We start from the raw sequence: 13,013 nt of genomic DNA on the forward strand, positions 1-13,013 counted from the left end.
CCCGATCTCTTACATAATGCAGGCGCCTCGTCGTGAGGAACATTTTCCCAACTGGATAGCAGCAGGCCCAATTATCCGAGGGTGGAGTCAGTCCCAGTGTTTACACACTGTGTATCGGAGCACATCTTAAAAGACATTTACGAGGGACAGATTATAAGCACTAGCGAGAGCAGCTAAGCAGCCTGGCACGGGATGCAAGGGGAAAGGACAGGGAAGGAGGAGAGCGAGGAAGCGCTCGGGAATGCGGAGGGAGCTGCTGGGGACACCTGCCTGTCACCGCTGCCTTGGGCCAGGCCCCCGGCTTCGCTTCCTGAGCCACCACAGCCCAGCTCCCCCTCCCCAGCTGCCCCCATTTCCCCGCTGCTCTTCTGCCTCTTTTGTTACGGGATCTACAGGATCGCACTTTTCCGCCTCTGCTTTTCCCTCCCCGCTACTTTATTTCCCTCTTCCTTGCCAGAAAAAAAAAAAAAAAAAAAGAAGAAAAAAAGAAAAAAAGAAAAAAAGAAAAAAGAAAAAAGAAAAAAAGAAAAAAGAAACAGAAAAAAATCCTATCAAATTTTGTTCTCAAGTAACTTTTTTTTTTGCTTTATAAGATTAAATTAACAATAAAAAAGTCATGCAGGACCTAGAGGATAAAAATGCAGTAAGAGCAGTACCTTATGGCACACAGACATGTGTCTCAGAAAGGCAACTTCCTTCCCGATTGCTCAGCTGGGCAGCCCGAAAGCTGAGGGACTCGTTTTGCCTAAACTGCAAACCCTTTTAGCTGATTTTACCAAAGTACGTCCGACTGACTTTGTAATTATTCAGAGTTCAAGGAAGTGTTTTCAAATTAATTGTAATTTTGGTCCAGGTAATTAAAAGGAGGCCCTGCGCTGAAAACTGMCGGATCAGGGCTCACTGGGAGCCAAAACAATCTGGAAGGAGCTGCCAGAACCTATTTTCTGCAGAATGGAGCCTGGTTATGCAATTAAGAGCTCCCTGACACCTCCCCCTATTCAAATTACCCTTAGTTGTAGGRTTTTATTTAATAGCTCTCAGTAATTCAGTAAGTCCAAAACATTCAATGTAGAAGGAGAGCTGCATCCTAACTTCCCTGCAAAGGCTCTCTAGAGTAGGCAGGTCAAACCGAGCACACCGACACAGCCACCCATCAACAGTAGCAAAAAGACTTGACTCTGCCTTCAGTGCATGGTTTCCTCCTCTTCACAATTTTATTTTCCTTTGGGAACCTCTAGTAGGCTGAATTTGTGTCTTCATAGATGAAGCTAAGCAGAATAATCCCAATCCATTTTCTTCAGTCTAATCTTGTCTCACAGTTCTCTCATAGTATCAGAGTAACAAATCTCATACCTTATTGAAAATTCTTGAAGTTTTCCTTTCAAGAACATTTTTTCCTCTACTTTTTCTGTATTTGATGCCACCACCAACACCTGTACCATAATTCTCAGGTCTGAAATATAAAGAATTTTCTTTTTCCTTTTCCCCTTGTCTTATATCTAAGTTTGATTAACTATTTCTTAACTACTTTTAAGAGATGAACTCTTTATTTTATCTAGGYGGCCACAATTCCTCACCTTCCAGAYACATACTATCTTGGCTTTCCTACCATGACTCTTCAGCGGGGCCCAAAGAGGAAGCTTTTGCAAGGCATTTTGATTTTTTCCCCTCGCTTTCCCTTCACAACCTCCCACTTGTCTCCCTTCTTCTGCAAGGTCAGACTCAATCTTAAAGGTCTCTCCTCCTCTTTGCTGATTATCTGCCTTGACATCAGCTTCCCTGCAACAAAGCCCATTTTGGAAATCCATATCTCTCTCTTCTCTTAAACATCACTTTACTTTCTTCCATGTAGCTCCTCAAGGCGCCATCTTACTCTTTCAGCAGGTCTAAAAAGGACATGCTGCCTTTCCTTCAACGCCCCTATCTTACTGCAATGCCCACCAAGGTCATGAACCAACTCTTAGTGACCACCCAGGGAAGTAGTGGGAGAGAATAAACAGTGCCCTTGCAAAAGGGCAGAGGGATACAAGTCCCCACAAAAACCTATGTGCTTTGGAGGTAACTGCTTTTCTCTACTGATCTATGTGCTGATGTCTTCATAAGGCTCTCAGCTTTTTGGTAAGGGCTGTGAATTCCTGTGAACTTGGTCAGTGGGTTTTAMTGGAGTTGGAACAGTAACAGCTACCTGAAAGACTTAAAACCCACCTGGATGCCGCCCTGTGCCCRTGCTCTGGGTGTCCCTGCTTGAGCAGAGGGTTGGACTAGATGATCTCTAGAGGTCCCTTCCAACCTCAACCATTCTGTGATTCTGTGAAATTWCATGCTGCTTAAAAAGCTAGTAGAYAGAGCTGGAACTGTACAAATGGAATTGCTTGAAGCCAATTAGTATGGAAAAGACATGTAAGAAAAGATTTCAAGCATTCACCATTTCTGAAATATTCAAAAATTTACAGTATTACTCAAATAAATGACTTAACCAGACACCTCACATTTCTCTCTGTCTTGCTCTGTTGCCCACAGTAAGTACCCTGCTTTCACTGATACCATTCTGAGCTGCGAGCAGCGCCCAGGACGAGGCTTCCTGCTGCTGATCCCATCTCACGTGTATGGCTGCCGTCCCGCTCCGTGTTCACCATTCCCTACGCTAAACAGCCAGGAAAATCTGAAGCGTGCTGACATTTCCTACAAGCTGTGTCACCGCTACTGCATGCGCGTGAAAGGCTTCCACCATCAAGTGATTCCATCGCTTGATGATGCTCTTTGCCCAAGGATATCTGTTTCTGGGCCATGGCCAGAAACCCCTCCAGCTATCGATACATCTCTAGGAAATAGGTACAAGTGACCTTCACATGAACTCTCTGCTCCCAACTCGTATGCCTTTGAAGTTTCCAGTTTATCTAGTTTTCCAAATTTTTAGCCTCACTGCGCATGAGTCAGTGCAGAACCTCTCGCAGCCAACTGGAATGTGYGTCCTGAACTTGGATAAACAGCCAGATAAAGACAAAATTATGTAGTCTGTCCATCTGACAAGGGGAAAAAGGGGAATTTTGCCACTTGCTTATTTATTATGTGAGCTACAGTATGATTACTAGTGTGAAACATGACCCTCTTTTGGCCAGTTGCCCCCCAAACTGTGACTGCTACTGGCAGTGGAAAGAGCAATGGAAAGATCTCCGAGAATGTAGGATCTTTTACCAAATGGAGCTCTGCCAAGACTCAGGTCACCGGTCTCCACATCACATCGCATCACATCACGTCAAAACAGACTCCAAACCTAGGGCTCCAAAGTGCAGCTGAGTCAAACCAAAAAGCCCACGTGCATCCCCAATGCATCCACTCCATCCAAATGCCACTCAGATGTCTCAGAGACACAATATTTTCCAGAACTTCTGGCAAGTTCTCCTTAAGTTAGAAAACTGCACTTGATCATCTACTGCATAAAAAGTTGTGGATTTTTGTTGTTGTTGTTTTGTTTGTTTGTTTGCTGGATCACACAGTGTATAGGAAACAGAACTGAACTGCTTGATAGGACTTCAAGATTCAGATGGACATTTTTACCTTAAAGCAGCAAGTGGTTGACTCTACTCTTTGCCAGAAGTGATGAAATTTGAGAGGAACAAAAACCCTGTGAAATGCTTGAGTGGACACCTACATTCATCCAACTTTATTCTTTTCTACCTTGCACATTATGCAAACATTCAGCTGACCGAATTTTACAACACTGTCAGTGGCAGGCAAACCAAGTTTCCTATCTGAATTACTTAAAGAAAGTGTGGTTTCCTTGAGTATGCTCACAAAAATAAAAAAAAAATAAAATAAAAATAAAAAATAAAAAAAAAGAAAAGATGATTTGGCCTAGTTATCTTTCCCCTGTTATAGCATAATTACTACCACGCAACACCAACCAATCTACACGTCCTAACATCACAACTGTGTTCAATCAAGGAAGAGGAATAGTTGTGACAGAGTAAACCTGTTTAACAAAATAAAAGGAATCAACACTGAAGGAGTAAGAAAACCTGAAAAAGTCTTTAATTGTTTGAGACCTGGACAAACAAACAAGGAGGAAATCACTGGATAAAATGCTGTTCAAGTAATKTTWMYWMYYYTATCTCTTGGCAGCTTACATTTCAAAGGCTTTAGGCGCAATAGCTGGAATATTATGTAATTAGGTTACAGAGTATGTAGGTGCTAGGAACAACATGTTCAAGCCCATTAAGTCCATAAACCAGGAGTTATTCACAGATACAGCGTTGCAAATTGTGAACTCTATTAGCGTCCATCCAAGACAGTGATTCATTTTCAGGGAGAGACACACCTTTCCCAATGAATTCAAGTGCGTGCATTTTCACCATCAAAAAAAAAAAAAGGCCCTCAAAATTAAAAGGCCCTCAACATTAACAACAAAGATCCAGAATTTCAAATTTACTGCTGCTTTAGAAATAAAATCTGGAGTGAGCTCGGGTGTTACAGTTTTACTTTTTTCACTCTTTAAAACTCTTGCCCTATGGTCAGTAAGAGCCATCGCTAAGCCCAAAACCGGGTGAGCTGGTGGGGATTTCTAACTCACCTAGTGGAAACTCAAAAGAGTAATAATCATTACGCCCCCCTATACTCATTTCTTCCCATAGAGCACAAGCTGCTAATAACGAACATTTCCGTCAGTTTAACCTGCTCTCTCAGATATGTCCACACTTGGCCGAACCAGTGAAGTCTAGAAATGCTTGAGCCAGCTCCGATGCCAAAAAGCATTCCGGCGGCAGGAGCAAGAAGCACTGCCTGGGCTAAGCCAGGGGCTGGCTAAATTAACCCCTTCAAATCTCAGTGTTAAACTCTTTCTAATGTTCAAAACACCTTGCCCAACACTGCAGCGTCCTGGAGAGTGCCAGGAAATTATATACCCATGCCTCTGGTGTTTGGGAGGGAGGCTTTGTGTCTCACCAAGGTCTTTTGATTGGTCAGATACAAGAAAGATTTTGTGCACTTGGATTTTTCCCTTTTGTTTAGCTGTATAGATCACCAGTCCTAATCTGATTCACTAGGAACCAGTGGTTTGCTCACTTCTGTCCGGCTTTTCTACTGCTGTGTGTTGAGCAACTCACGTTGTCATCCAAAATATAGCTTTGAAAACAAATATATCATGTTTGCAGCAGTTGCTACAAAAAAAAAAAAAAAAAAGGCGGGGGGGGGTAATTGCCAGATCCATACTCTTTAAACAGGCTTTCAAAAGATTATTGCATTTTTTTTCAAACTTCTCTTAATGATTTTTATTGCCTGCTACATTTACCACCTGGAAACTAAGTAAAAACCCACCCTCACCCTCCCCACCAAGTAGATAAGTTAGTATTATTTATCGCAATTCTAGATCAAGATCTGTACTCTTTTAGATCAGCATATTAGGAAACACAACTAGTTAACAAACACCAACAGAATTCCATCCACTTTTGTACCCAAAACGTTCACGTAGGGTCCATAGTGACTACTGTCAGAGAGACATCAAAGATCCTTGTGGCTAGTATGCTGCAAACATGTACTTTTAGAAAGTACTAAGACTCCACATGAAAAAACAGCTTTCTACTRGATGTCCTGCACCTAGCACCCACCAACCATAGTTGATTTATGATATACAGACTCATAGGCCACTTCTGAAACTGAGTAAGGCAAAGCTTCGACTACGCAGAAACTGAGAAAAAAAAAAGAAAGAAAAGAAAAAAAATCAGAATAATTTGAAGGGGCAAAGTTATTGTGGGACTCTTCACTCTATGGAAATCCTGAATTTAAAGACTGAAACTCTCAAAGCATGTTAGGTGTTCACATTTTTACTACCACTAAGTTTCCTGGATAGTCATTTTATGCCATCTCTCATCACTGGAAAATATGGTCTGACATGCAAGCAATAAAACATTCACCCGAATCCCTTAAAATAAAGACCTTTTTTTTTTTTTTTCCAGCATGTGAAACTTTTTTTATGGCACTGTAAAAGACTTGAGCAAATTTTCGCCCCCTTTGGAAYGGCTCGTTATTTATCCCCAAAGGTGCCTCCTGCCTTAGGGCGGCCCCATAGCACGAGGGACAGCGCGTCTCCAGCAAGGTCTCCCCAGCTCTCCTTTCACGGCTCCTTCCCTCCATCTCGGCCCCTCGGCTGCCTAATTTTGGCCCCGTGAGAGAGGCAGCCCCGGGCAGCGCATTTGGCTCCGTTTCCTCTTCCCCGTAGCTGAAAAGGAGTCAGCAAGGGGTTAAGGCGAGCGCGCAGTGCTGCCTCCACACCAGGATTGATTTGATCATTCTTCAGGGATTCCCTCTCGCATGAGTCATTGTTAAGACAGGCTCCCCACGCRGGAGGAGGAGGAGGGAGCCGGCGGGATAACGCCATTCCTCCTGGGACTGCAACAGCTGAGGGCTGGCCCTGAAGACACGGAGCCTGGGACCAGCGCTTGGAAAAACACTTGGCGGAGTCAGGGCACTTAAAGAAATTATTCAGACGGGGGGAAAAAACAAACAAACAAAAAAGGGAAAACAAGCAGACAGATGGACAAAAAGTGTTTGCAAACAGTGTGTGAATCAACTGTGCAGGCTAGCAAGAATGAGACCAGCTCGCACACACTACATCCTGGTCCAGGGATTTTGCCCGAGGAAAGGCGAGCGAAATGAGCTCACATAATCYAATATTTAAATTGTATGCAAGGGATGCAGTCCTTTTCGGACGGCAATTATTCCTGTGATCTATGGCTGTATAATAACTGTAATAGCTCCTAGGGCTGCCCACTAGGAACGTGATTAACATTCAGAATTAAAAAAACGAAAGCAAAAGCAGCAGCAGAAATAATGCATGTCTCCAGCTGATCACCAGCGTTCATAACCGGCTTCCTAAGAGAGAGAAAATACTGCTCTGGTGTTCCCCCTCTTGACCTGCTTGCATAGGCACACCGGAGCTGCAAGGGAAAGAGGCAGCGCGCGCTGCCTCTCCGGAGCAGAGCTCGCTGGGCTTTGCTTTTGCTCACTATGAAACAAGAGGAGCCTGCTCCACACTTGCTTTTTCTCGCTATCAGACAAGAGGAGCCTGCTCCACATTTGCTGCTAACACGGCGCTGCAGCCCACATATTCGTCTGAGGGGCCAAACTGCATCAGACACCGCCGTGCACAACGCACACGGGGCGATGCTGAGCACTTTCAGCCTCGGAAAGCTCAACGCCTGCAACGTACTCGCAGGGGTCCTGTGACTACAACAAGCTTACTGTGATACTCCTCACGTTGGGTTGAGTCACCCCTGACCTTTTAATACGGATTTGCTAAAAGCTGCCGGTTACTTTTCAGCGATGCCAGCTGACTGACCCACTYGCACGACGTGTTCCTACCTCGTCCCTAGGGGGTCGGGCAAAGGAGTGTCTTATGGAGAAGAGACTCCTCTTACTTCGGCATCGCACCGTCCTGCCAACTTGCACACCCGTGGGCATCGCCCCATAGGCTTCCAGATCCATTTCATCCTTTGCATCCTCAAGTAAAAAATCCATTATCTTCCCAGCATGACCAGTGCTCAGCCATGTTGAGGGGAGCTATTTACCTGGCTAAGAAGTGCAGGACTGGCCCTGTTTYGCTTTTTCTTTTGTAATTTCAGGCCATACAGTACACATTTTGTCCTTTTTTTTGGAGTTAATGCTAAAGGAGACACTGTGCATATCCAGACTGTGCCGCCTGCTGCAAGTCAGTGGCTTCACAGTCACGATCCTTTGGGATTCAACACTTCAAAATTTTTCCAACTCAGTAAAAGAAGAAAATAAGCATGAAAGGGAACACCTGTTAACGGGGCTTCCTTCCTCCAATGAGGCAAATCTGGGATTTCACTCTTGAAATGTCACACTAACCCATTTCTGTATATGGAAGGAGGTTTAACTCTGGAGTGGACATGAGCATGCTTCCCTCTCCTAAGCCTACTCTCAGAGCAGAGTTCTGTTTCTTTAAGTTGAAATATCCCTTTTTTATTATTAGTTTTTTACTTTCTTGAGGTACAAAAAAAGCTACTCTCATTTTCCACAGCTGTAGCTTCATGTGGATCACTCTCACCAGGGGAATAGCAGCACAGCCCTGCTGGCGTGGAGGCCACAGGAACTTGGAGCCCGGAGGCTTTATTCCTGCAGCAGATCCAGGACCTTACCTCCGACTGACATTTGCTTCTGATTGCTTGAGCTGCACCAAACCAGGGCACCTTGTGAAATTTCAGGGGAGCCCTTTGCCCTTCCTCGGAGCCCGTGGAGACCCGAAGCGTCCCCTCCCGGAGCTCGACTCGCGTCTATTTTGACTTCCTTGCGTCAAGGGATTCCCTTGCTCGCCCCGAGCAGGCCTCCCCGTGACGCCGGCGGAGAGCCCCCAAAGCCCGGCGAGGGTTAAGCGCTCGCGGTGCCAGGGCCTGGCTGGCGCCGGGAGACCCTGMGGGCTGCAGGAGCCCAGGGGACGGCCTAAAGTTCACAGCAGTGGCGGGGGGATCGGCCGGCAGCTGAGGAATCCGCGGCTTGTGCCAGCGCCACGGAAACCCTTTCCAAAACAAGGCTCCAAACTATCGCCTTAACTATCTCATTTCAGAGGCTGACTTTGACTCACGGCTCCGCTCCGCCTGTCTTTTCCGCAGCATTAAGCACTATCGCCGTGTGATCCGTGGCTCCGGATCCACGGCTCYGGCCACCGTCTTGGGTGGAAACCTGAGATGGCGCCTGATGCTGCAGAACGGGCGGCCTGTGACCGACCCGGCTGGGGACCCTTCCCTCAAAATAGCAGCCCCATCATCACCAAGTGCATGAATTGCAGAGAGGAGGGGCTGCGGAAACAGGGGGAGGCGAAGGGCCCCGCTCCGAACCCTCCCTGCAAGGCAGGCACGTGGCCTCCGAATGAATGAGTCCAGCTCCTCCGTCACGAGCACTTGCAAACACCCTGAGCTCTTCAAGAGGTTGGGCTTGCGTGCGACTTCCACGGCCCCTTCTGCCCTCCAAAACTTAGCCACAAAGGCCGGCGCACGGGCACATTGCCAGCAGCACTGCTTCCTCTTCCTCACATTGCAAGCAGGTTTAACAAGCCAACATCCCACAGATTTTACATGGAAATGATACGGAGAGGCTTTGCACACTTTTCTCTCTTACAGTAATAATAAAAATCCTATGAGGTGCCACTGTGGTTTTCCACAAAAACTAACGCCAATCTGTGACTTTCCCTGTCACTGATGTCTACCTGCAACCCCAGTAGCTGTTATGTGAAACTCCAGTGCTAAACATGGCCCAGATCCACAGCTTTGCCCAGTGACATGGAAAACAAATATTACCTGCAGCAGAAACGTGATTAGAGCCTTTATGCTATCATCATTTGGCAAACGATCTGCCTTTTATTCTTSTAAGAGATTTCCGAACAGGGAGGAAAATGCGGACATAGGTCAAGAYGGAAAGGAAATACCTGGTGCTTTCTCCACAAAGATGACTTTGGAGTCTTGCAGAAAGTTATGGCCAGTCAGTATCATTTTCTTCCCTCCAATAACAGGAAAGCTGTCAATACTTTGCTTCTCCACCAGAGGCAGTTCCTGGGCAGATCTCTGAGCTGGGGTGTTATAAAAAGAAAAAAAAAAAAAGGAAAAAAAAAAAGCAGCCACAAACACACACACACAAAAGTAAATACTGTATTAGTAAGTAACTTAATGTTTACCTTCATTCGATAAGCTGCAACTGATACAGAAACAAAGAAAGGTCAGAAGGTCTGCAGGAAATACGGTTGGTTAAGTGCCTTGATAGTAAACAATACTATTATTAAATATAGCACTACAGATCAAAAAAGGATCACAGCAAGAACAAGCTATTTAATTTTAAAAGCCACCTTGATTTATACTGCCTCAAAAAATATCTTGTTTGTTTAATCATCTTAAAGCAATTTCTCAAAAGAGAAAAGCCTAAGCTAGTCTGTATATTTTGCAAGGCACGAATGAGAACACGACACCCGYGTCCCAGCTCTGTTCTAGTCGCTCTGCTGAGCGTTTCAGCTCTGCTGACTGTCTCTCAGCAGCAGGCACGGGCCTTGCAGGCCAGCAGCAGCTCACAGCTTAGACAGTGCGTTTCCAGCAGCCAGCACCTGGGTGCCACAGCGCGCGCAGGCTGCATCCTGGATCCCCGTGGCACACACTTTCATCACTCTCAAGCGCGGTCCCGAGCTTGCATGCCTGTGCTTCAAGGGAGGATGTGACATTTTATCCAGGTTACGTGGCTCCTTCTGGTGTCACATGCACTAAGACATGCATGAAGTGTTTGGCACCAGCTTATTCCACATTCTGCACTGGAAATAACACACTCGRGCCTCTTTTTTCTTCTGTTTTCCGCTCCTTTGAGGAGCTGCACATCACAGTTTTGCTCATTACACTGTCTTCAAAACTGCAACTCAGTGATGCAAGTACTGAACTTCYTATTTCGTGGGACCCTGCACTTGGCAGGGTCACACAGAAGATGRGTTGAGGATGTATTTCAATGTGTGGTCTTCCCTGGCTACACAGGACAAAGAAAATTCTCACCAATTTTAAGAGGAGCTGGATAAAACCATGACTCCTCACGTTTTTGCTTTATGAATTAGCTTAGAACTTGCCCTGGAATGAGAACTGGCTTGAAAAAGAAGGAAAAAAAAAACCCAAACCATTTATTTCTTACATACCTGGGACTGAAGACACTGCTTTTTGCCAGTCTAGTTGCTATAGGTAAGGAGGCTCTGCTATTCTTCATTAACTGCATAGCCTTATCTTAAAGCTACTCCCTTCTCACCGCAAGTGTTTGTTTTTTTTTGTTTAAATGAATAGCTGAAGGAGGGAGGTTATAGCTACTGGACCKGCAGCACTACCCTTTCCTACAACTTTGCCTCTCTTAGGGACTGAGACTGCTAGTGTGGCAGCATTGTCATTTTAAAACACAGAATAGAGCATTGCATCTGGCCTGAAGTCTTCGAAGACCTCTCAGGATTGAAGTGCAGGTCTGGGAATGGCAGAGGGACAAGTTATCACCTCCATCTACCTACCACATGTGAAGCTGCTCCTGACCCTGGGGCACTGAAGCAGAGCCATACACTCCCTTGGGCAGATTACAGGGGGAGAGGATGCTGCACACTGCACAGTGCYTTGGTCGGACAACGGGAAGAAGCCAGTGAGGACTATGCCCATATTTTCAGTGAAGAAGCAGCTGAGCTTTTGCCTGCTAGTCTGAATCCAGTGAAACCTTCAGAAACGTTTCGGATTGCCCAGCACAACAAATTTGCCATGGGAGTTAAACTGAATTCAACTTCCACCATTTATATGGGAAAGTTAAAGTGACTTTAAGCAAATTGCTTTTGTTGTGCACATGTGGTGAAGTGGAGAGGCTGACTGAGCGATACGGGTGTCTTTGGAGACTGCAGTAGCGTAGCTGACAAAGAGCAGTCTCTTCGAAAGAGACTCCAAGGTGGTACCACAGTTTCTGGAGGTCTTCTGAAGGCGCAGGCAGCTTGTGCTGCTGCGTCACCTTTAGCATGCTCCCAGCTCCTCATCAAAGGGGCTGGGGTTTTGGTTGTTGCTTTTTGCTTTATGCTGGGGAGCAAGCTGTGAACAGGACACAAGAGCAGCTTTCCAAAGCTCCCACAGCAGYCACCAAGATGAAAGGGAGGCACCAAAGCCGAAATACCCTCACTTCCAAATCYGCCATTAGTTTAACACAGCTCTGCTTTTAATCAGTTTCTTCCTTGTAAATTCAATGCAAAGAAAGCAAAGATTTTTTTCTTAAAAAAGGGCTTTTTTTTTTTTTTAAACAAACACATACATGCTCTTGAGCAAGAGAGCAAGGTTCATGGAATAAACAGTTAAAGCAAAAGGCGTGTTTAGCATGTCTACAGACTAAGATTTTATGTCAGGTGGGCTCTTGCTACTCACAGCACTCGATAGGGTTGGATGCCACTTGCAGAGACAGGGTCCTCCCGTTGGACTGCGGGATGTGCACGCGGAAGACCAGGCGCACTCGTGTATTCTTCCGCCCAATGTCCGTTTCTCCCTTCCGCAGCTCGATGTCGGAGTTCCTCAGCTTCAATATTCCGGCACAGTCAATGCTGCCCAAAGAGAAACACAGAGCCATTCAGTTCATTTGCACTCCAGAAAGCCACAACTGCACAGTTTCTTCCCTCTTTTCCTTCCTTTATGCTTTTTCCCATCCTTTATGCTTTTTTTATTGCTCTGTAAATAGTCATGGGAGTTCTTGCACGGAGCCGAGTGACCAGATTAAGTGTTGCAGACCATCACTTAGCCCAGGACAAATATCTTTTGAGGCTGTCTGTATTAACGTGTACTAAATGCTGCTGAGCATGTGAATTTGGGCTGTACCTTTCAATTCAGTTCCCAAAGGAAAAAACCCAAAACATCCTCCCTCCCAGAAACAGCAACTGAAAGTAAGAAAGTCCATGGGATAGCACAATGCACCAAGCCTTACCAATCTAGAACATAGGGATACTTACAATTTCACTTGTTTTCACTAATTTGGAATAATGATGTACAGCAAACTCTTTAAAATGTTTTTTTAGAAAGCCTAGTTCTCACTGAGGTCAGTTCTGTTGTGAATATATTTGTCTTTGAATGGAATTGGAAGGGTTCCTAAAATGAGCGTTGAGCTGAAGCTCTGCATGAAAAACCTAAACTCAGGGTCCTCCATAYACCTTAGCAAAAAATATAAAACTACCATTTAGATAAAGATAAAACTACCATTGCTGATCACTCTCCCCCACATTTGCTGTTATTTTACTCGTGGGTAGACCTAACAAGTTGAAAATTTTGTCAAAGCAAATTTCAAGAGAGGAAGTTACTTTGCAGAGCAAAAGACACATAAACATAGGCAGTCAAAAACCCACTGCAAAAATACCTCTGCTTTGGCCATGACTACAAAGCATGCATGGCAATTTCTTCTGGTTACAGATCTCTGGCATGCATTTTATTACACTGCATATGCATAGTGTAATTTTATTTTGCACATAGATTAAATAAGTC

At 45.2% G+C, this 13,013-nt stretch overlaps 1 protein-coding gene across 4 annotated transcripts in view; it reads right to left on the reverse strand.

Moving 5' to 3' along the window:
- The window catches only part of NFATC1 (nuclear factor of activated T cells 1), a 104,010-nt gene that overhangs the window by 50,106 nt on the left and 40,891 nt on the right, over positions 1–13,013 (reverse strand). For all 4 annotated transcript variants that reach the window (XM_026034902.1, XM_026034901.1, XM_026034904.1 and 1 more), the window contains 2 exons: positions 11,913–12,085; positions 9,437–9,577 (listed from right to left, as the gene is read on the reverse strand). In XM_026034902.1, coding sequence (XP_025890687.1) covers positions 9,437–9,577; positions 11,913–12,085 — 314 coding nt within the window. The remainder of the gene's footprint in view (positions 1–9,436; positions 9,578–11,912; positions 12,086–13,013) is intronic.

This window comes from Nothoprocta perdicaria, unplaced genomic scaffold, assembly GCF_003342845.1.
Source record: "Nothoprocta perdicaria isolate Ctin4 unplaced genomic scaffold, notPer1 scaffold_151, whole genome shotgun sequence".
NCBI classification, from domain to species: domain Eukaryota; kingdom Metazoa; phylum Chordata; class Aves; order Tinamiformes; family Tinamidae; genus Nothoprocta; species Nothoprocta perdicaria.